Below are 20,481 nucleotides of genomic sequence, written 5' to 3'. Positions count from 1 at the left end.
ATTTTGGTAAGTCTCATCCAAAAAGATAATTACAGAGGATAATACCAAACATGGCAACACACTTTCGATTCAGAAGTCAGTTGAAGCGGGAACAAGTTGAACGATAAGTTTGGGCAGTAGTTTTGACAAAATGTTCATACGTATTGACCAAAACCACGACTTTTTTCTAACTTGGATCAAGCGGCAACAAAGTCTTTCTCTTGTCAGTTGGAGTAAACGTGGTTTTCTTTAGCTCGTGCAGGAAATGAAAAGCTAAGCGGTTAAGCTAGCTGCTGCTAACAACAACACCACAGAGCGACGTGACGACGCTTTAAAGCAACGCAGCCGCGGAACATTTAAACAAGGGGAAAACTCAGTGACATTAAAAGCAAACATTTTTGTCTTGAGCTAGTACTTCACTTGCTGCGTCTTGCCACTAATGCTCATGGTTTTATTGTTCTGTCAACTGGAATTTCTTCAGAGACGTGCTTTTGTTTACACACCCTTGTTGTGCTGAAGACTGGACAGCTGGGAAAGTCTTCATGAAGGAAAATAATATGAAGCCCAGGCGCAACAGGAGTGGTATCGAAGGTATTGTTTTATTATCGCTTATAATATAGGTATATTGACATTTATTTACTGGTCATGCAACTTCCTACTTTGACTGTTAGGATTTTATAAGTTATTGTGCTGCTACATACGCAGTTAACTTTCTGCATGCTTAAATTTAATCTTCTTGTTTACTATTTATAACGAAAACCTTTTGTATTGTCAGAATAAAAACTGATATATCTTGTCAGTGCCTGAACAAAGTAAACTTTCCTACCTATTTGCATATAGTAACAAAAGTCCTGTATCATCTCCTCAGGTTCTGAGAAACGTTCGCTGATCCAGATAAGACCAACCCCACGTGCCTCACAAACTGTTGGTGCCAAGCCTTTCACTGGAAAAGTATTTTACCTGGATTTAACATCTAACAGAGTAGCCGAGACGCTGGAAAGTGACATCAAAGACTTGGGAGGGGTAAGACCAGGCAACAACCTTCTGTAATCCTGTAGTGTGTAGTAGAAATGCTGTCAGATTGATGGATGCTGTTCCTAATATCAAGGTTCCATCTGAGAGAGGGACATTGTCATACTGAACAAACTGAACTCTGAACAGTTTATAAATGGCTGATGAACAATGGTTTATTTCTTTTTTGTGTGTGTTGTGATGCAGACAGTTGAGAAGTTCTTCAGTAAGGAAATAAAGTATCTGGTCTCCAACAAAAGAGAGGCTAAATATGTGCAGTGTCTAAGGCAGGATTCGCCGATCCCGAGTCCAGAATCTGGGCCGAGTTCTCCTCAGCCCTGCTCCAGTCCTCACCAGCCTCAGAGCCGCGGGGACAGCACCAAGAGCACGTCTCAGCTTCAGAAAGACTCTGTAAGTTGTTTGTCCCATCTGTCTGTTATGAGTCTTGTGCAAACCAATAGTAAATATATTCAGTAGCTCAGTTGATTCAATTTTCTCTGCAGGTTGTCACAAGTCGAGGAAAGTCGCTGGTGAAAAGAGTGGTTAAAGAGCAGGTTTGTGAAGTGTGTGTTAATGAGTCATTCCACTGACCCCTGAAGACTAGCGCTCATGTGTCCGTTTGTTTTAGGAGAGGATACACATGAATAAGATTCTCTCAAATGCTTTGGACTGGGGTGTCAAAATCCTTTATGTAGATGGTACGTTTTCTGCAACCTTTCACTTTTACATTTACTCTGTACACAGTTGATTGTTTGCTTTTGACAAAAGTGTAACATTTTCCTGAAGCAAATATTTTCCTTCATAATTTCAGATGTAATCGCTTATGTCCAGAAGAAGAAGAAAAACATTTGCAGTCAACAACCTGCTACAACTGTTAAAACAAATGTACGTTTTTCTGACAATAATCAGATAGTTTACAGTGTATTGAAAACATATTTGAGAACTTCATGTTTTAGTTACAAACCATTCTTTTTACATATTAGATAAAAACAGAGCCTACAAAACGCGTTTTTCAAAAATCCAAAGGTAATCTAATCTCTCTTCAGTACAATATTTGAATAGTTTGTTTATATCATTGTCTTAATGACTTTTAAATCTTCTTCTAGTTGGACGTATTAGTAAACCCTTCGTCAAAGTTGAGGATTCGAGCAGGTAAAAGTGCATTAGTAGCACACTGACCATGTAAAGTGATAGTCATTAATTATGCTTTTATCTCCCTCAGACACTATCGGCCTTTTTACCTCAGCCTGACAAATATCCCAGAGCTCAGCCTGACAACTCTTCCTCCCTGTACACCTTTCTGCCCAGAGGATAAGGTGGCTCCAGGGAACAGGCCATACGGTCCTAGGTATGGTATTTTGAAAAGGCAGCTAAGAGTGCCATTTTAAAATCTCAAATGTTAGAGACTTGGTTTTCTTTCTTGTATGTGTGTAATAAGTTTTAGTCACAATCTTCACTGTCCTCAAACGACCATATGTTGTTATAATTAGTTAACCAATAGAAGCAGTTTTCCTTATTCAGGTAGTTATCCACCAAAATGTACACATTTTAAACTAATGCAAAGCTAAATGTTGATCTCACTAAGAAGTTTGTCCTTACGAAAGTTGTTCCTCTTCAGAAATGGTTGCACTAGTTTAGTTTAAAATGTGCAAAATGCCCTATATTTACCATTTTCTAAAAAAAAAAAGAAAAGTGGAAAAAGATTCAACAATAAATGAACCGGGCTTATACAGGTATCAACAAGTCAATTTAGAAGCTTTTTCATGGCGTTTTGATTCCCAAATTCTATATTTATAATGTCACAAATGCAAAAAAGATCTTGAAAAAAAATTGGATTTGCAAAAGCAAATTGGATACAATGTCTGTCAAATCTGCAATTAAATGTGTTTAGGCCATAATATGAGTTTTTTTGATGAAACTGCCAAACATACATTTTTTACATTTGATTAATTGCAGTTAACTTTGATATAATTATTATATTCAGGATTAATACAAGGCCTACATAAAATGGTCTGATTTAAACATTTTGTCACATTTCAATAACAAACTAGAAATGCAATGGCTGCGCCATTGCGATTGACTGCGGAATTGCGGGAAGCGAATGCAGAAATTGCAGAAATTGCTTAATTTGCATAATCTAATTTGCATAAAGTGGTAAAATGCATAAAATATCATGTTGCATAAACTGTATAAATTGCATAAAGTGGTAAAATGCATGAATGGGTTAATTTGCACAAATTATGTAAATTACATAAACTCTTTAAAATTCATAAATCCTAAATGGCATAAACTCTTAAAATGCATAAACGGTTTAAAATGCATAAAGTGGTTAATTTGCATAAATTGTTAATATTGCATAAACTTTTATATTCCATAAACTGGTCAAACTGTTGAAATGGCCTCAGTGCTTGATTGGCAGAAGCACAAATGGCTGAAAGGCCTGGAGTCTCCCCATTGGCTGGATTCCCCCATACACACTAATGCAAAAATTTCAAACTCTCGTATAAAAAAACTGGAAAACTGCAGAAGGCCAATTTTTTCTCAAAACCCACAAGTTGCAGAAGCTGAACATGCACAAAGTGCAGAAATTGCATAAAATGCAGAAAAAAGTGCAGAAAAGCATGGATTTGCGGCAGCCCCATTATAAGTCAATGGGAAAAATCTCCGACATTTTGGCCGATTGCGGAAAAACCATAAGTTGCAGAAGTCCCAAAAGTAATAGCACCCTTCTCCTCAACATGCGGAACGTTTTGATGCATAACTTGCATAAATTGCACAAAGCATGAAGGTGCTGAAAGCTCTAGAAAATCGGGAAAAAGATGGAAGAGGAATAATAATAAAGAACATGAAAACCTATAATTGACTGCGGAAGAATTTCACATACATTTCACAACAAATGTATGTGAAAGCCCAACGGCTTGAGATACAAGAGTGTGTTCAGTCCAAACATATTATGTAATTAATGTACAATTAATCCATGACTGATTAGTTCATTCACTTTTGAATAATTATGAGTTAAAGCGTTTACTTTGACGGTCCTCATTTTTCACAAACCTGTGCACTAAAAGAGTTGAACAATGTATTTGTATTTTCCAAGAAACTTAGATGTAATGACAGTTTGAATCCAATTTAATATTAATGACATTTAAGGTCTTAATATTGGCATAATTAATTAAATTACTTCATTGAACTTTTAATGCCCCATGGAACCCTGATTAAAATGAAATGTAAACTCTGATCTGAATACAGAGGCGTGAGAGCGTCGGGCAGTGACGAGAGATTGATCGAACGAAAGAAGAAGAAACAAGGAGGATATTGTGAATGCTGTTTGATGAAATATGAAAACATCACAGCTGTAAGTACCGGCAAATGCTGCGGGTATTTGTAAAATCCCAAAGTCTGATTGTTCACCTAAACAATATTAGTTCACATTTCAAACAGTTTCCATTTGACATGTGTAGATTGCAAAACATGTATAAAACCTGATCTTTTATAGTTTATTTACTGAATGTTTATTGTGCAGCATCTACAGTGTGATCGACACAAGACTTTCGCTAAAAGTGACGAGTACATAGTTGTGGACAAACTGGTGTCAGCCATGTGCTTCAACTTCTCTCCCATCAGATCCAAACTTAAAAGGTGTGTTTTCTCTACATTCACTACATTCACCTCTTGTCTGTTCTGATGATAATAAACTTATTTTCTTCTATTTTAGGCGAAAGTGTAGTGTGTCGTCCGTCGCGATTGCTCCAGGGCCATTTGCAGACACCCCAGGGCAGGAGGACGTGCCTGATTCTGCTGTGGATGTTGAGATGCTACAGTCCTCATGCAACAAGGAGACGAAAGTGGGAGTGAAGTGCAATTCAGAACTTGACTCAAAACCCTCATGTCCAACTGTTCCTGTTGAACAAACAACAAACAAAAGAAGAAAACACTGCATTTTTTCATATTCCAAACACAAACCCAAGCAGGACCTGACTGTAGAAGAACGGGACACTCACCCAAATGGAGAGCTGGCTCCCCCTACAGGTGTAGCAGCTTATCCTGCCCTCAGTGAAGTGCTGCTTTCAGACCACAGTGTCCTCGAGTTTCATAGATTACGAGAAACTAAAACTGCGAAAGTTCAGACTGAAATTTCTCCTGAAACTGTCACTTTGACAAAACTCACTAAAGTGGAGTCTTCACAGTGTGACGCAGTGCACAGTGGGAGTCTTGTGCACAAACAAATGACTAACAACTGCGTCTTTCAAACTCATAATTCTTCTGAAGATTTTGTGCAGGTAGAAAGGATCCACAGAAAAATTAAAGTGTATAAACGTAAAAGGCGGAAAGTGCCTTCCCCAGTGGTCAGCGAGTGTGTGGAGCTGCGAGAGGCTGCAGACAACGGCGTCATGAGACTCTGGGAGCTGTTTCAGGACAGTGATGATAATGACCTGGAGTTTTATGGATTTGAATAAATAAGCAAAGGGAAAACTGTTAATACAATGAATGTATGGACTAAATCTCAGGATGGAATGTTATTGTTGCTGCTGTGCAGCGCTGCATGTGTGAACTGGGATTAAAAATCTAAAGGCAAAACTCAGATTAAATAAAATAATGTAAAATGTATTTCTTTTAACAATAAATGTGAAATCAACTGCTTTTATTTGTTGGATAGCGGCATTTTGGTTGAGAATAACAAACAACATGCACGTGGGAATAAAAAATTAAGAAGTATAATCAGGCAAAGGCAGCCACAATAAAAAAAAAAACTTCCATGGACAGCTCATATCAAGCCAAATGTACTTATTTCAAGATATTTTTATGCAGTGCAAACATGTCAAAACCATAACCAAAAAAAGGTTTTATAGATGGTCTTTTTTTTTTTCTTTTTTTTTTTTTAACTAAAGGCCTTGGAAAAAGACACATTTGTTCATACATTGGGACCAAAAACGTATTGAAGATGATCTTGCGCACGCAGAAAAAGCCATCGCTTACTCCGCCTCAGTGTTTGTGTTATGGACTGAGCGCAGCTCGCGTACAGCAGAGGGTTAAGGAGGTGTCCCATCCTCTCCTCCTCCTCCTCCCCCCGACGCTCGCTCGCTCTCCCGATGCTGCTGCTGCGTCTCGGTGAACCCCAGACGCGTTCAGACGGCTACAGGACCCCGATGGCCCCAAACCGGAGGGACTATTGCCATCTCCCCACGACCCGAGTCCGGTCTATGCTCCCCTAGCGAAGGCAGGACCCCGTGGGCGCGCCTTCCCCTGGATTACCGCATTGTCTTACCGTTTCCAGCCACAGACCGAGAGACAGAGGGAGATGGAGATGATGCTGCGTCCGCGATGGTGGATTTCCCTTTTGTGCGTCTATGGGATGATGCGCCTCGGCCACCAGAGCACCACTAAAGCTCCAAATGGTAGTAGATATGGCTAAGCGATGCATTTTACATAACAACACTGCTTTGCACCTTCACCTAGACAAGACTGACCGTGTGTTTATATATGTGTTCATCTTCGACCACTTATTGCCTAATATTCTGGCCTGTGTTATCAAAGGGAACAGCATCGCTCGCTTGTGTGTTGTTGTGATGGCGCTGCTTGTTTTGAATGTGCCATATTTTTTTTCTTGTTTTGTTCTACAGTAGACCCCTTGTCGACCATGAGGGCTGTGCGTAATTCGGACAGGTTTGTCGGGAGCGAAGACACGGTGCCCGTCCGTCTGCTCCACAGCCGCCACAACCACACCGAGATCGGCCATGACGCGCTCAGCACCCGGGTCAGACACGGCTCCTCGCAGGTACACCCACATCCCAGCGTGTCTGTAGAGGGAGGGGGGGCTAGTGCCGCTGACAGCCTTCTGCTCTTTGCACATCCATTCACCTCTTGGCAGTCACATCTAAAGGAAAATAGCTCCGGATTAGACATGTTAGTCATTTGAGCAGCAGCAGGATGTCGCCATTTCTGAGGGCAGGTGCGGTGCTATGTGCGGACTTGCTGTAGACTTCATCTTGTTGTTTTTCAAGAGTGTGTTGGTCTCACAGAATCCAGAATTTGCCCTGAACTTTGTTTCGACTACAAACAGGTTCATAGTTCAGTTAGAACCACTTCATATGGTTCTAAGGGTTTTGTTGAATGCTCTTTAGGTATGTGTGTTTTCTGTATTAGACATGGTTACACCCAGTTTATAATTTCGACCCATTTATTTAGGTACTTTAGACCCTTTTTGAAGACCTGGTTCAGTCCTGATTTGACCTTGATAGTCTAGTCAAGTATTTTATGAGATGGTGGTACTTATGGAAAGTTTGAGAACTATTCTTATAAACTGAGAGAGCACTGCTTGACCAAAATAAGAGAAAAGTTGCCACATGCTCCAATGTTTTGTCGGCCCACCTTTAGCTTTGATTACAGCACGCATTCGCTGTGGCTTTGTTTCAATGAGCTTCTCAATGTCAAAAGATCCAGTGTTTCATACATTTTTCCACCAAAATCTATTATTGACAATGGGAGAGTGTGACCACTGGGCAAAGCCATCTCCAGCACACCCCTAAGACTCTCAATGGAGTTAAGATCCATGTGTGAATCCTGGTATTGTCATTTTGGATTATGCCCGTGCCATCAGGGAAGAAGAAATCCATTATGGAATAACCTGGTCGTTCAGGATGCTCAGGTCGTCAGCTGATTTCATCCTTTGGGCACATAGTGTTTGATCATAACAGTTAGCTCAATCCAGGTGACCACATTTGTTTTTGGTCAGGCAGTGTATTACATAACATTCTGGAAATTACTGCAGTGAGTGATAACATTTGCACGAACTCTAAAAGGCCTGAAAGCAACAAACTATAGAAATAACTATGCATTTTGCAGTCCTGTCTATGATAACCAAGACAAAAACAAACAAAATTATAGGTGAATTACAGTCAGATTACAATTATCTAACACTTTAGGTACCATATTATTACCATTCAATCACCATCATATTACTGCACAGTTAAGTAAAGTTTACATATAAGATCAAAAGAAAAACTGCATAAAAAGGCAAAAAAAAAGTGCATTTTCTCAAGAAATTTTAGATTTAATCTTCAAGTAAGTCCAGAGTACAAGCAGATATCACATTACAAAGACATTTATGGTAAATATTACATTTAAGTAGTTCAACAAATAATAATTTGAATAGTCAATGGACTAAAAACTTAATTTATGACTTGTTTACTAAGATAATGCAGTTCAAAGATTTCAATTACACAAAAAAACTATGGTCACTGATAAAGTTATGAGAATCAGTGTGTTGTTGCATGTTTTTACAATATGACCATCACTATTTAGCTAATTATTTGATCTAATAATAGTATTTTTTGTTGCAAATTATTATAAAAGTCAGATTTCCAGGGTTCGTTTTGGTGATGATTCAATGATCGCTGTTGTGAAGCTGTCATTCAGTTGTGTGGCACGTGTTTAGGACTCACACAGACTCTCCTATAGAGGCTTGGGTGAGCGGAGCTGGTTACAGATGGTGGCAGCCTGAGAGGTGTTAACCCCCTCTCCACCACACACCTCCTCAGAGCAGAGGCATGACACGTAAACAACAGCAAACCATCTGCTACTGCTACTGGTTACTTTTATATCATTCCCTTTGATGTAGGAGTGGTTTTGCTGATAGAAATGATAAATCGAATCGTGATGTGGCCCTTGGACAGTTTCTCCCAACTTCTGCCATGCCCTCAGTGAGTGACAGGTGTATTCAACCAATCACAGGGAAGTGTCAACGCTCAGCAGAAGAATAGTTGAATAGTAAAAGATAGTTTTTGCTAACTTTTTCAAAATTAGTATAGCATAGCTTCTTGGTCCTGTCTGTTTTTTAAGTATTCATGGCATATTTTTTTAAGTATTGACATCTGCCAAAGGGACTACCGATGAAAATTAGCTTATTCTGCTAACTGTATAATGTTAATCTGCACTAGGGCTGAAAGATATATCGTTATCGAATCAATATCGAGATATGATCATTCAAGATATTAATATCGAAAAAGCGACGATATATTGTTATTGTATTGATATCGAGATATAAACATTCAAAACATTAAAATTGAAAAAGCAAGATATAAACGATATAAATTTTCATCAATAAAACTGCACTCTTTTTATTTTTTTATTTTTTTTTTAAATGCTGGGTTTTCACCTAACCCATAGTTATATCGTATCGATATCGATATCGAGATATCTGGCATGAATATCGAGATATGAAATTTTGTCCATATTGTTCAGCCGAGTCCCTTTTCAAATAAATAAATAAATAAATGAGAAATTAGAGAAAGTTTATTTTTTTCTTTTCTTTGTTTTCCCCCTTTGGCTGCTTCGAACATGACCATATATGGGCAATTCCCAACATGCCCTCAAATTGTGCAATATAGAAGGATACATTTTCTTGCTTCAACTACCAGCCCTAATTTGAAGCTGACATAAAAGCAGCTTATTGGCATTTTACATTGCGTAAAAAAAGATGTGGGCTGAGCCTGAGTCTAAACAGAAATGAAGCTGTGAAGAAAGACATCTGGGGCAAGGCCCAAGGCCATTGTGCCGTAGTATTGTGCTACGAGGAAGAAGATTATTGATTAAATAGATCGTCTCAAAGAAAGAGATATCATAGCTACATATGATAGCTACCATTTTAGGCTTGTGTGTTCGTATGTCCTCAAACAAAATACTGTAATGTTTCTTTTTCCTTTCTATTTTGACTGTTGTCTCTGTGAGTTTTTACCTTTTCAAAGTTTTCTGAGCTGTTTTTAGATCAATCGCAGTGTGAAAACAAAGATGTGTGAGGTATTTATAGACTCTCGTCGCCTATTTTCAGTTAAACAGACATAGCTTTCAAATCCGCTGGTTTTATCTTAAGTGGAAGTAACTGGCTTGATAAGATTTACAGTCATGCTTCTTCAGTCGCAGAGCAGAAAGTCATCGGTGCCATAACTCAGAATCAATGGCAGGAGAGTCCGGGGGTCGAGCTACAGTACACCGGCTCTGCATGGCAACAGTGACTCTCGGACGTGCTTCTTTTAAACGCAATTACCGGTACCTCCTCCCAAGAAGTCCACGCGGCCGGCAGATTAAATTTCATGTGAAGTGTGCAGCGGAAAAAAAGCCATTGCATTCTGTATCTATTCTCAGTCGCCCACGCACATTTACCGGTTCATATATGCACTCACCCCACACACCAGAACAATGCAATCTGTGGTCATTTGGGACGCTGGGTGAGCACAGGGAGCGTCTTGTCAAAATGAGACCCACAAAAAGCAAACTCCACCCCCCTCCTCCTCTGTGGACACTGGGTTAAATTGGGGGGAAGGGGAGGGGTGTTTCCTCCTCTGACTCATCGTTGGGACTCCCCTGGACGTGCAAAGGAATGATTGGAGGGTCTTGACCTGAGGCAGTGCAATAAACCTCGCCACATGTGCCCACAGCTCAATGAAATACCCTCCTCCACCTTGATGTCCCCCAGCAAAGACACCGCTAATGATAATGTCTACATTTAAAGATTAGCCTCTGTAGAGTTCTGCTTTGTGGACTGCACGCAAAATAAAACATAAAAAAAATAGAATATACTTATGTATAATCAGGCAGTAAGTGAAATTGTTAACAAAAATATTAGAAAAATATTATGATAAAATATCTTTAACGCAAGAAACACTATGTTAGTGCAGTGGTTCCCGAAGAAGGGATCGTGAGGCCTTGGGTGCGGTTCCCCAGATGATTAAAGGATGAAATAAAAAGAAATAATTAATATATGTTTTAGTGTAAAACAGCATATCATTTGTGAAATCCTTTCAAATATTTAAATAAACTGTTCAAATACATATTAACTTGATTTTAAGATGTTTTTCTTCCCTAAAGTAACGTAAGAGGCAATAACTTTATACAATGGGGTCCTGAGTGTCAAAAATAATCAAATGTGTATTAGATTATTTGTCAAGTAAATTAATTATTTTTGCAACTATGGCAGCCCACTGGCCCACCATCGACTAAATTTGTAACAAAAAGCAAAAAAGCTATTACAAAAATACTGACCAATTAAATAGATGTAACAAGTAACATTTTGAATATTATGATTTGTGATATTACTTGATATGAATATTTCCATTCTCTCATCCGCGGTCTGTGGGAATCACTGTAAATCTCAATCCCGGCCAATGTGCAAGGGAATGAAAATAACAATTTCAATCTATCAGTGAATTGACAACGCATTTTCTTATGTAGTGTGTGTAGTGTAGTGTAGTTTTCTTTTTTATTGAAATGTAATTAGAATAGCTTTAGGCAGGTTCCAGTAATAACCCATAATGTTGAGACATACGGCGTTTACAGCTCTTTTTGCAATTTGTTTTTCAGGTTAACCACGTGGCCTCAGCAAGTTTTCAAGTGGATGCTTTTGGGCGAAGGTTCATCTTTGACGTGGAGCTGAATCAGTAAGTGCCGTTTCTTGTCCTTTTTGTTACTATGATAAACACCTAGGGGGTCATTTACCAAGTTTTCTCAAGTGCAGAGCGAGAGGCTTGTGCAAAAGATTTTACTCACGCAGCATTCTCTCATTTACATATTAGATTTAGGGCCCTAATATTATAACACACGTAAATCATTTTTTTATTTGTGCAACATGCCCTCCAATACCTACTTTCAATTCTCCTGCTTGTGCCTGTATTTGATTAATGACCCCCTTACACAGTTATGCTTCAAACCATGTCAAAAGCCAAGTCTGGTTTTAATGTATTCATAAAATCAATGTATTCTAATAATGTACCGGTAATCTGTATTTGTGCAAAGATTTAAATGAGGTCTCAGTAATTACCGGAGGAGCTGTATATTTTTACTTGAGGTTAGCATTAGCCTAGCAACCACTGTGTGTTGGTGTGTTGCCTTTTTGCCTTCTTGTCTTGGTTGTCTGGTTGTGTTTGATTTAGTTGTCTATTATTATTTGTCTCTGTGTTTGTACGGCTTTGGCAGGCCTGCTGTTGTGTGCATGATTTAAAGGACCCATCATAATAGAAAGTGATTTCCGAGAAAGGCTGGAGTGCTGCTGTGTTAGACGCCGGTATTGATCACACTGCTGCTAATGGAACAACTCTCTCCTACACTTCCTGTCTTCACCTTGTGGACGCTGCTTTCTGAGACTCCCACTTTGGGCTGAACAATTTTGGCGAAAGTTGCGTTCACATGACATCACAACATTTTCAGCTGCCTATAGTTTAACATTTCTATGGTGGTAACTATGGCAACTGTGTAAATGCATATTGTGTTTGTCTTTGTTCAGGCCTTGTAGTAAGTACTGCGCCTACAACGTTCAACATCGTCTCTTGTCAGCAAATATGAAATAACTTTCTCATAAAGGTTTCCCAAAGTGTTGACGATATTCAAAAACATTTGTGTGACTTTCAGCCACAATATTAAAGGGATATTTCAGGATTTTTGACATAGGGCCTCATTTCCTAGTTATCCAGAGTGTTGTTGATTTCTGGAGATATTTTTTTCTTAAATTCATGCAGTTCTTATATTTGAAGAGCTTAGTGGTGCTAGGCCAGTGCAAGGCTAGTGCATATCTATGGTATCAGCTAGCCTGCATTAAAAACAGTCTGATCCACTCCATAGTGCACCTGAGGCATAACAATTATAACGCCAGACTAACCATATAAATGTCTTTGTTAATAGAATCATGTTTGAAATATAACTGACCTTGTATCACATGAATTTTGAGGGAATATTTTCTCGCAGATCACTCCGCCGCTGCGTAGCTTGCAACCACAAAGCTGATGCTGCTCAAATATAAGTCATTTTAAATGTAAAATAGTTATAATGATTCTATTAACGCAGACGTTTATATGGTTAGTCTGGCGTTATAATTGTTATGCCTCAGGTGCACTGTGGAGTGGATCAGACTGTTTTTAATGCAGGCTAGCTGATACCATAGAAGTGCACTAGCCTTGCACTAGCCTAGCGCCACTAAGCTCTTCAAATATAACAACTGCATGAATTTAAGAAAAAAATATCTCCAGAAATCAACAACACTCTGGATAACTAGGAAATGAGGCCCTATGTCAAAAATCCTGAAATATCCCTTTAATATGGCAGCTTTGTGCTTCCAATGACCAGCTAATGAACAGGTTCAACATGTGCCAATGTCAAGTGAGATCATCAACTGAGATCATCAAATTGTATAACATGAACGCGATTTATTGTGTTATTGTGATTGAGGTTTAAACTACAGGGTTTGGTGGATTAATACATGACGAGACCCGATTGAGACGGGATGCTTAGTTCCCTGTTGAGGACTTGGAAATACAGTAACTGCAGCCGTTGACGTTTACTAATTACGATCATTAAATCTTTCTCTCATTTTCACATGTTGAGTTTAAAGAGACCCTGTTTGTTTGCCTCATATTGTCAGTTGTCTCGATGAGTGAGTTCAGTGAGAGTTTAGTGAGAGTTAGTTGGTCACAGAAGCAAATCTTTGTCTCCTGTAGCCTGTTAAATAGATCTGAGGTGTAGCATTAGATACTGTGGTTCAAAATCCTATGACGTCACATGAACACAAGTCATTGGCATTTAAGTGTATTTGAGTGTATTTCCCTGGGAAACCTGTCCTCTCTTTTCCCAGATTTGGACAATGTGCTCCAGTTAGAAGTGCCCCTGCTGTTTGTCCTCAGTATACTTAGTTCACTTGTTTACTTCTTATTACCAAGAGAGAATCACACATAATACAACACTGAGTCATCGTGATGCGCGATATTTTTGAGTGTGTATTTGGTGACAACTGCATGACTGAAAATCGGCCAAAAAATAAAGAAACGTAGCCACATTTGGTTCAGCAGAGGTTGAATGAGTCTCCAACACCGAGCTCGGCCGGCTGTGGTGGTTCTGAATAACAATAACAGTGGCCAGTCTGTTACTGAGAGGGATGTGTTTGTGGGTTTGCAAGTTTGTTACAGTTATTGGATTTTGAATGCCTTTCGAAAACGGCGACAAAACACTTCCTATTCATTTGTGTAATGATGCAAGATATTTCTATTCCAGTCACAACCAGTAATCCTTAATGTAATCTCTTGTTTCAGTTCAGCACTTTTGTTTGGTGATAGAGGTTTAGACAGCATGTCCTCGATTAACTTTATTCTAACTGATGATTAATCGTGCATTCCTATTATCTTACTCAAACATACATTTATTTAATTTAAAAGTAGAGGGTCCAAGGCACGCCTGGTCTTACTAAATAATTTTATTGAGTCCAAAAAAGGTTTTTCTTAGACCAAACGTGCCTCGGACCTGAAGAGCACCTGGCACCATACGACCTGATCCAGTGAGCACATCCAGCTAATCCTTTTGTTCGGCATACATTTATTCCAGAAGAGTAGTAGAAAACAATGCAATTATTATTTACTTTATATATATTTTACATGAAAAAACAAATCACATTTTTATATAATTTCTTTTGTCGGGACAGTGCATGTCAATGAACACACATAGGACTCAGGACTGTAGCCATCCATCAGTTATCCTCTCAAACACACTCTCACTCAACCTGGACTATTGTACATGTTTTTAGTGGGAAGGGAAACCGAAAAGTACCTGGAGGAAACCTACCCAGACACAGGGAGAACATGAAAACTCCACTCAGAAAGGCCAGAACCCGGGACCTTCCAGCTATGAAGCACGAGCACTAACTCCTGCACCACCGTGAAGCCCCGTCTGAAAATAATGAATGTGATTTGGAACTGTAAAAGATTCGATAAAAGTGTTGTCTCATTGAAAGAACAAGAAAGTCTAGTATAGTGTGCTGCATCTGCTGATGACATGCACTAGCTCTGCCTCTCAGTCTCAGCTTCCCTCCGTTACATGTGTGAGAATCATTTACAAACACCCACAATCTGCATCTTCAGGCAAACAAAGTCATCGTCTCTATACGTCATGTTACTCTATAAATCACACTTCATTTACTGGCCCAGGAATTGAATTATAAACCTGCTCATTGTCTTTCATTGGTGACATGTTTGGACACGAGGCGCCGGTTCATGAAGCGTGTCGTCTGTGAGAGGGGGCTGATGGGACGTGGAGTCTTTGTCCTGCCGCAGCTCACGCCCACTGTTAAGAGTATTCATGGGCCCGGCCTGAGCGCAGCGGGTTGACGGTGGGGGGTTGCGTTTTCCCTAAAATCATCGACTAAAAACCCACCCCCACCCCCCACCAATACAACATCATTACTACTTCCATTCACCGAGCTGCCCCATCCGCGCCGCCCCCGCTCCTCCCACCTGCTCACGCTGAATAATACATGCCTCTAAGACCAAAGACCTGTATTTTTAGAATATAGAAAATCAATTATCCAAATGGTTTTCTGGTAGTAGAGGTCTTCAAAATCGTTAACTGGAGGGAGAAATGCTTTTGGTAAATCCCAGGTCTGGTCTGGATGTACGATATTTTCTCATTTTTATTCTATTTGAGGAGCAGAAGCGCCTCAACAATCACCTTTTTCTTATTGCAATTTAATCTCTTAACCCCTGCCTGAACCGAGCACATTTTCTACAGTTTGGCTTCACCCAAATCTAAAAGTATCTTGAAAAACCTTTCAAAATGATGACAAAAATGTGACTAAAAAGTGTTGAAAAAGCAACTAAGAAGCAACAAAAGAGTGACAAAAATGTGCCGGAAAAGCAACAATAACACAATAAAAAAGGGACAAAAATGCTAGAAAAGCAATGAAAAAGGACAAAAGTGACAGAAATGTTAAAGGGGCTAGATGCAAGTTGGCCATTGTATACTCACTACTGCCACCTCAGGTCATACGTGTAACTGCACCTTCTATATTAAAGGAATAGGCCACCGTTTTTACATACTGAGATATGTTCTTACCTAACCTTAGCCGAGTTAATATATACCCGTCTGGTCTTGAAAACACTTCACGTAATTTTATTTAAATAGGGAACACGTGGAAGAGCTTGGTAGCTTCTATAGTGAGCTTTTTTGGAGCTATATGACATGTGGGTGCTCCATTTGCGTGACAGAGCGCACGGACAAAGACCAGATGGGTATATGTTAACTCGACTAAGGTTAGGTAAGAACATATCTCAGTATGTAAAAACGGTGGCCTATTCCTTTAAGCTCGTGCCTGATGGCAATTTGGACCTGAAGTAACAACCTTTTTGAGTGACAGTGCAGGATTTTAGAGGCAGTTGTGGTGAACAGGTCTGGGCTCATTCTACACATTAGGACATTGCTGGAACATGTAGGGGGAGGAAAATACTTAATTTTAACATTTTTGAATTGCAATTGATAAGTAGAAACAGTCCCAAGATATACAACATGAAACATTACTAGTAATAATACATGAGGCCTGCCAGAGGACAAAGATGGGTTTTCAACGACTTAAAAACATAAATAGACTGGGCCATTTTAGCGTTTAAGGGAAGTCTGTTCCAGAGTGTCTGAGCCGCTGCTGCAAAAGCCTCTGGTTTGATCGAGCTCACAGTACAGTTACAATAATCGAGGCGACGCGTAATAAAAGCATGAATGACACGCTCCAGGTCGGCATGAGGCAAATAAGGTTGACTTTTCTGAGCAAATGCAGCTGGAAAAGGCTATTTCTGACGACTAAACTTATTTGTTTGTCAAATTTAAACTGTCCAAAACAACCCCAAGATTCCTCGCAGACTCGTGACAATAGTTACTCATATGGCCCAGAGCGGTGACATCACATGAGTTTCCAAATACCACAATTCCAGTTTTAGACTGTTTTGAGCCATCCAGCCCTTCACTTCCTGTAAACAATAAAAAGTCTTGTATAAAAGAACAAGACTGATGTTTGTTCCGTATGAGATCAGTGGGGGACAAGTCTCCATGAGCTGTGGGTCAGGAATTTCTCAAGTAAAATGGTTTATTATTTTACATTTATGCCAAATACAAAATAAAGGATATTTGCTGGAAAAATTGCAGTTCCATATTTAGGTTTATTTTGTAAATGTGGCCACACGCTGCTTCAGTAGCTTTTGTCTGCGTCGTATTGTTTTCTACTGTGTGTCGTTAAGTGATGACTCTATTATGCTAATTTTCCTCTCTGGTTAAATATATAATTCATCTTCTTGAACAGACATTTGCCTACGCGGCTAATGCGACGCAGTGTTCTATGAGGCAAACCTTATATTGCTTTTGGGATTTGATGAATGAGAACACATGCATCAATAGGACGTGGACTCTTAAAAGGCAATGTATGTGTGAGTGTTTTTGGTCCCAGGTGCTGAGGAGGCAGAAGTGTTGTCTTAATTATGGCTAACAAGGCTGAGGGAAATGAGGCTCCGACAGGAAAGGGAAAGGTCTATACTTGAGAGGAGGTGGATTTAGAGAAAGGTGCAGAAAATTAATTTTAATGGACATTTTTCCATTTTAAACTGAGTGAGTGTGTGCAAAAGTTATCAACTATAGTTAGCATCCGGCTGGTAGTGTCATTTGTAATCTTGAATCTGATGCCGTATTTTTAATGGCAATGATGGAATATATAGAGATATACCACGCAGAGTATTAGTATAAAGTTTAGTTGCTGCAGTAAAAGACACCCTTGGTATTTCTGTAATTTAAAATATGTCTCAATAAAATAATATATGTTGCTAAATGTATTTATACAAAACGCCAGCAGAGGGCGCACTCCTTACGCTTATGGATCCGATGATGAGGGAAATTGAACTTTGGGTATTGCTATATGCTTGGATTTGCCTTCTGTATGAAATGCGTGGTATAAATAAATATGTCTTGCCCATGCCTAATCAGATCCTTGATGAGAGTTTGGCCACAGACGTTCAGAAGTTTGGAGAAAGTGTCTGGAAGTAGTGGAGCTTCTCCGTAGTGTAGTCTGTAGTAAGTCTAAATGTATTACAAATGCAGTAGAATGCACCTTCACCTTTTATGGCTGTATTTTGATGTAACGTTAGTAACATGACATTTTTTTAAGTTGATCTCAGCAACACCGTCCAATCAGTGGTCCTTAACTGGTGGGTCAGGACTCAGGACCATAGACAATTAAATATAAAAATAATAGACCCTGTCTCACACTCCGGCCATAATAACTACGTTCCAGGGGGAAATCATGGCGGATTTACAGACTCCTCCTACTATGCTGTGATGGACATTGTTCCTAAAAAGGGCATAAGGGCAGAATCTGCACAGTAGACTTGGCCCTCGCGGGGCACGTAGTTCGATCATAACCGTGCCCGCGCCATTAGCTCTAATGCAAACGGCCTGTCAATCAAAGTCCGGCCCTCATTAGTATACCAGATTTCTAAAATGTTTCTTACGCAAACCAGCCTGATTTCTTTAATTGTCACAAACCCAGTGATGTCACAGGGGCAATATCTCGCTGTAGAAAGTTCCAAAAAATTAGAAACCGGGCTTTACAGTTGCTTAACATGTGTGTAAAGTGCAATTCTATGTCATGGGAAACTGTTGTTTTGCCGCCCACATATGGAGGTACTGCAGCAATGGCGGCCCCTAGCGTTGCGGTCTTAAAGCAGTGCAACCAGTGCAGCCATTGGTCAGGCCCCTAAAGTGGAAGTTGTCTCTTTTTGCTCGCCACTGCCACCTCAGTTCTTACGAGTAACTGCTGTCTCTATGTTAATCTCGTGCATGACGACATTGAGTGACAGCGCAGGATTTTAGAGGCAGTTGTGGTGAACAGGTCTAGGCTTATTCTACACATTAGGACATTGCTGGAACATGTAGGGGGTGAGAAATACATAGTTGTACCATTTTTAAATTCTGTTCAGTCCCTTTAAAATTAATTTGTGGGGAAAATGTGGTATTTTACATGATTTATAAGAAACTAGATTCTCGCGAGGCTCGGCTTTAAACCCTTTAGGATTTTGGTGGGTCCTGACTCCTGACAGCATCCCAGTTGAGAACCAATAGCTGAAGTCTAGTATCATTACATCTCCTTGTGTCCTTTAAAGTCCCATAATTCCTGATAATTAATTAAGTGTAAATGTAACACAATACAAATAAGCTTTACTGTTAACCTAAACATTAACACTGATGTAATGGCGAAAAAAATGTAGCCGCACCAAAACCCCTTCTTTATGTGACCTGGATGACCGAGCATTATGACAGACATAAAACCACTCTTCTGTTCTGACGCCACCGCTGCGAAATTACTTTTGAAGTCGAACTATGAGTCACTTGACAAAAAATACCTGTATTGTGAAGTTTGGAAGACTTAGAAGTACCCCACGCTCCGTCCTCTCATAAAACGCCTCTCTGCGAGATCTTTGCTGCACCAACTCAACCCACCCGCCATCAGCCGCACTCAAGGATGCATGAAGGGCATCCTCAACACTTTCACTTTGACTTTCTCTCCATCCCTCCTTCTCCACTCGCTCCACGTCCTGTCCTCCTCCACCGCTCTGTGTTTTTCTCATTAAGTCCGCGGTAAATCAGATCACGCCTCGCTGAAACGTATTACAGAGCGGAGGACAGAGGGAGAGGAGTTGTAGATGCTGTAGCGACGTGACCGTGGGAGGAGGAGTGGGACACGTGGGCCAGTGATGAATGGGACAGGGGAGAGGGCTAAATCATGTACATGTACGTGGGACCGGCGCATGTTCAGACAAGCCGCGTGCGTTTATGTGTGTGCGAGCGGGACAGGAAGGAGAACATGAGCCGGAGAATGTGAAAATTTAGTGTCATGATGGTTGTGAGAAGTGAGAAGTGCCATGGACTATTTTTACACCGTGCCGGCTTCGTGTTGGCCCAGATTTGATTTGTTTCGTGACCTTTTCATCAGGAGCAGAAGCCGTGATCTTTACAAGTCGCTCCAGTCAATTAGGCGTGATTCATGGGACTCGGTGATATTTGCTTTTGTTTGTAATTTCACTAAAAGTCCAACATTTTTTAGAAACACCAGGTCAGCAAAAACACCACAGTCAAGACAAGTTAAAGTGCATATAGTTAACCTGATCATGTTTAAGATTTTTCTAAACATTATACCCAGCTTTCTTTAGTTTGGCCATTTTTGTGATGTTTATAATTTCACTTCCTTATTAGACACCGACAGGAAGTGACATAGAAGAAGGTAATGGCGACATGAAAACAGGAAGTGACCTCCCTCTCTCCCTCTCTCCTGGTGCAGCTGAATTGTTTGCCTTTTTCAGTGAATTGTTTGCAAAAACAACGTGTTTGAACCACGTTGTTTTTCTGGATACTTTTGTACGTCTTTACCGTGTTTTTGTGGAGGTTTGGTGGATTTGTTTACTTTGAGAGTCCAAAATGGTCCTGAAGAAAGCAGCTTTTTGAAGGTAAACAAACTGCTAGCTTATCAGCTAAACCCATTTGAGATCTACAAACATCTTCTTCTGAGACACTGAACAGTGAAGAGGCACCAAGAGCCCCACACCTGCAGCACGGAGGAGGCGTCACAAGAGGAGCTACAGGAAACAACAAAAGGGACCAACGAGGAGATGGTGATAGACTGTGGAGGAAGCTGTGCAGGAGGAAGAGGAA

General features: G+C 40.0%; 2 protein-coding genes across 2 annotated transcripts in view; both read left to right on the top strand.

The window, feature by feature from the left end:
• The first annotated feature begins 26 nt into the window (after positions 1-26).
• dbf4 (DBF4-CDC7 kinase regulatory subunit) lies at positions 27-5,559 on the top strand. The gene is made up of 12 exons (XM_079561274.1): positions 27-570; positions 848-1,002; positions 1,198-1,401; positions 1,494-1,544; positions 1,619-1,688; positions 1,802-1,875; positions 1,974-2,016; positions 2,097-2,142; positions 2,213-2,338; positions 4,240-4,345; positions 4,514-4,629; positions 4,706-5,559. Exons 1-12 carry the CDS (start codon positions 522-524, stop codon positions 5,445-5,447), a joined length of 1,782 nt encoding a protein of 593 aa, XP_079417400.1. The 5' UTR covers positions 27-521; the 3' UTR covers positions 5,448-5,559.
• A 432-nt stretch (positions 5,560-5,991) lies between these two features.
• Positions 5,992-20,481, top strand: part of adam22 (ADAM metallopeptidase domain 22) — a 60,846-nt gene continuing 46,356 nt past the window's right edge. Inside the window, exons 1-3 of the mRNA XM_079560861.1 lie at positions 5,992-6,386; positions 6,612-6,766; positions 11,347-11,423. Coding sequence (XP_079416987.1) covers positions 6,290-6,386; positions 6,612-6,766; positions 11,347-11,423 — 329 coding nt within the window. The 5' untranslated portion in view covers positions 5,992-6,289. The remainder of the gene's footprint in view (positions 6,387-6,611; positions 6,767-11,346; positions 11,424-20,481) is intronic.

Source organism: Gobius niger, assembly GCF_951799975.1.
Source record: "Gobius niger genome assembly, chromosome: 8".
NCBI lineage: Eukaryota > Metazoa > Chordata > Actinopteri > Gobiiformes > Gobiidae > Gobius > Gobius niger.
The sequence above is the reverse complement of the archived record's forward strand: the minus strand, read 5'-3'. Positions and strand labels throughout refer to the sequence as shown.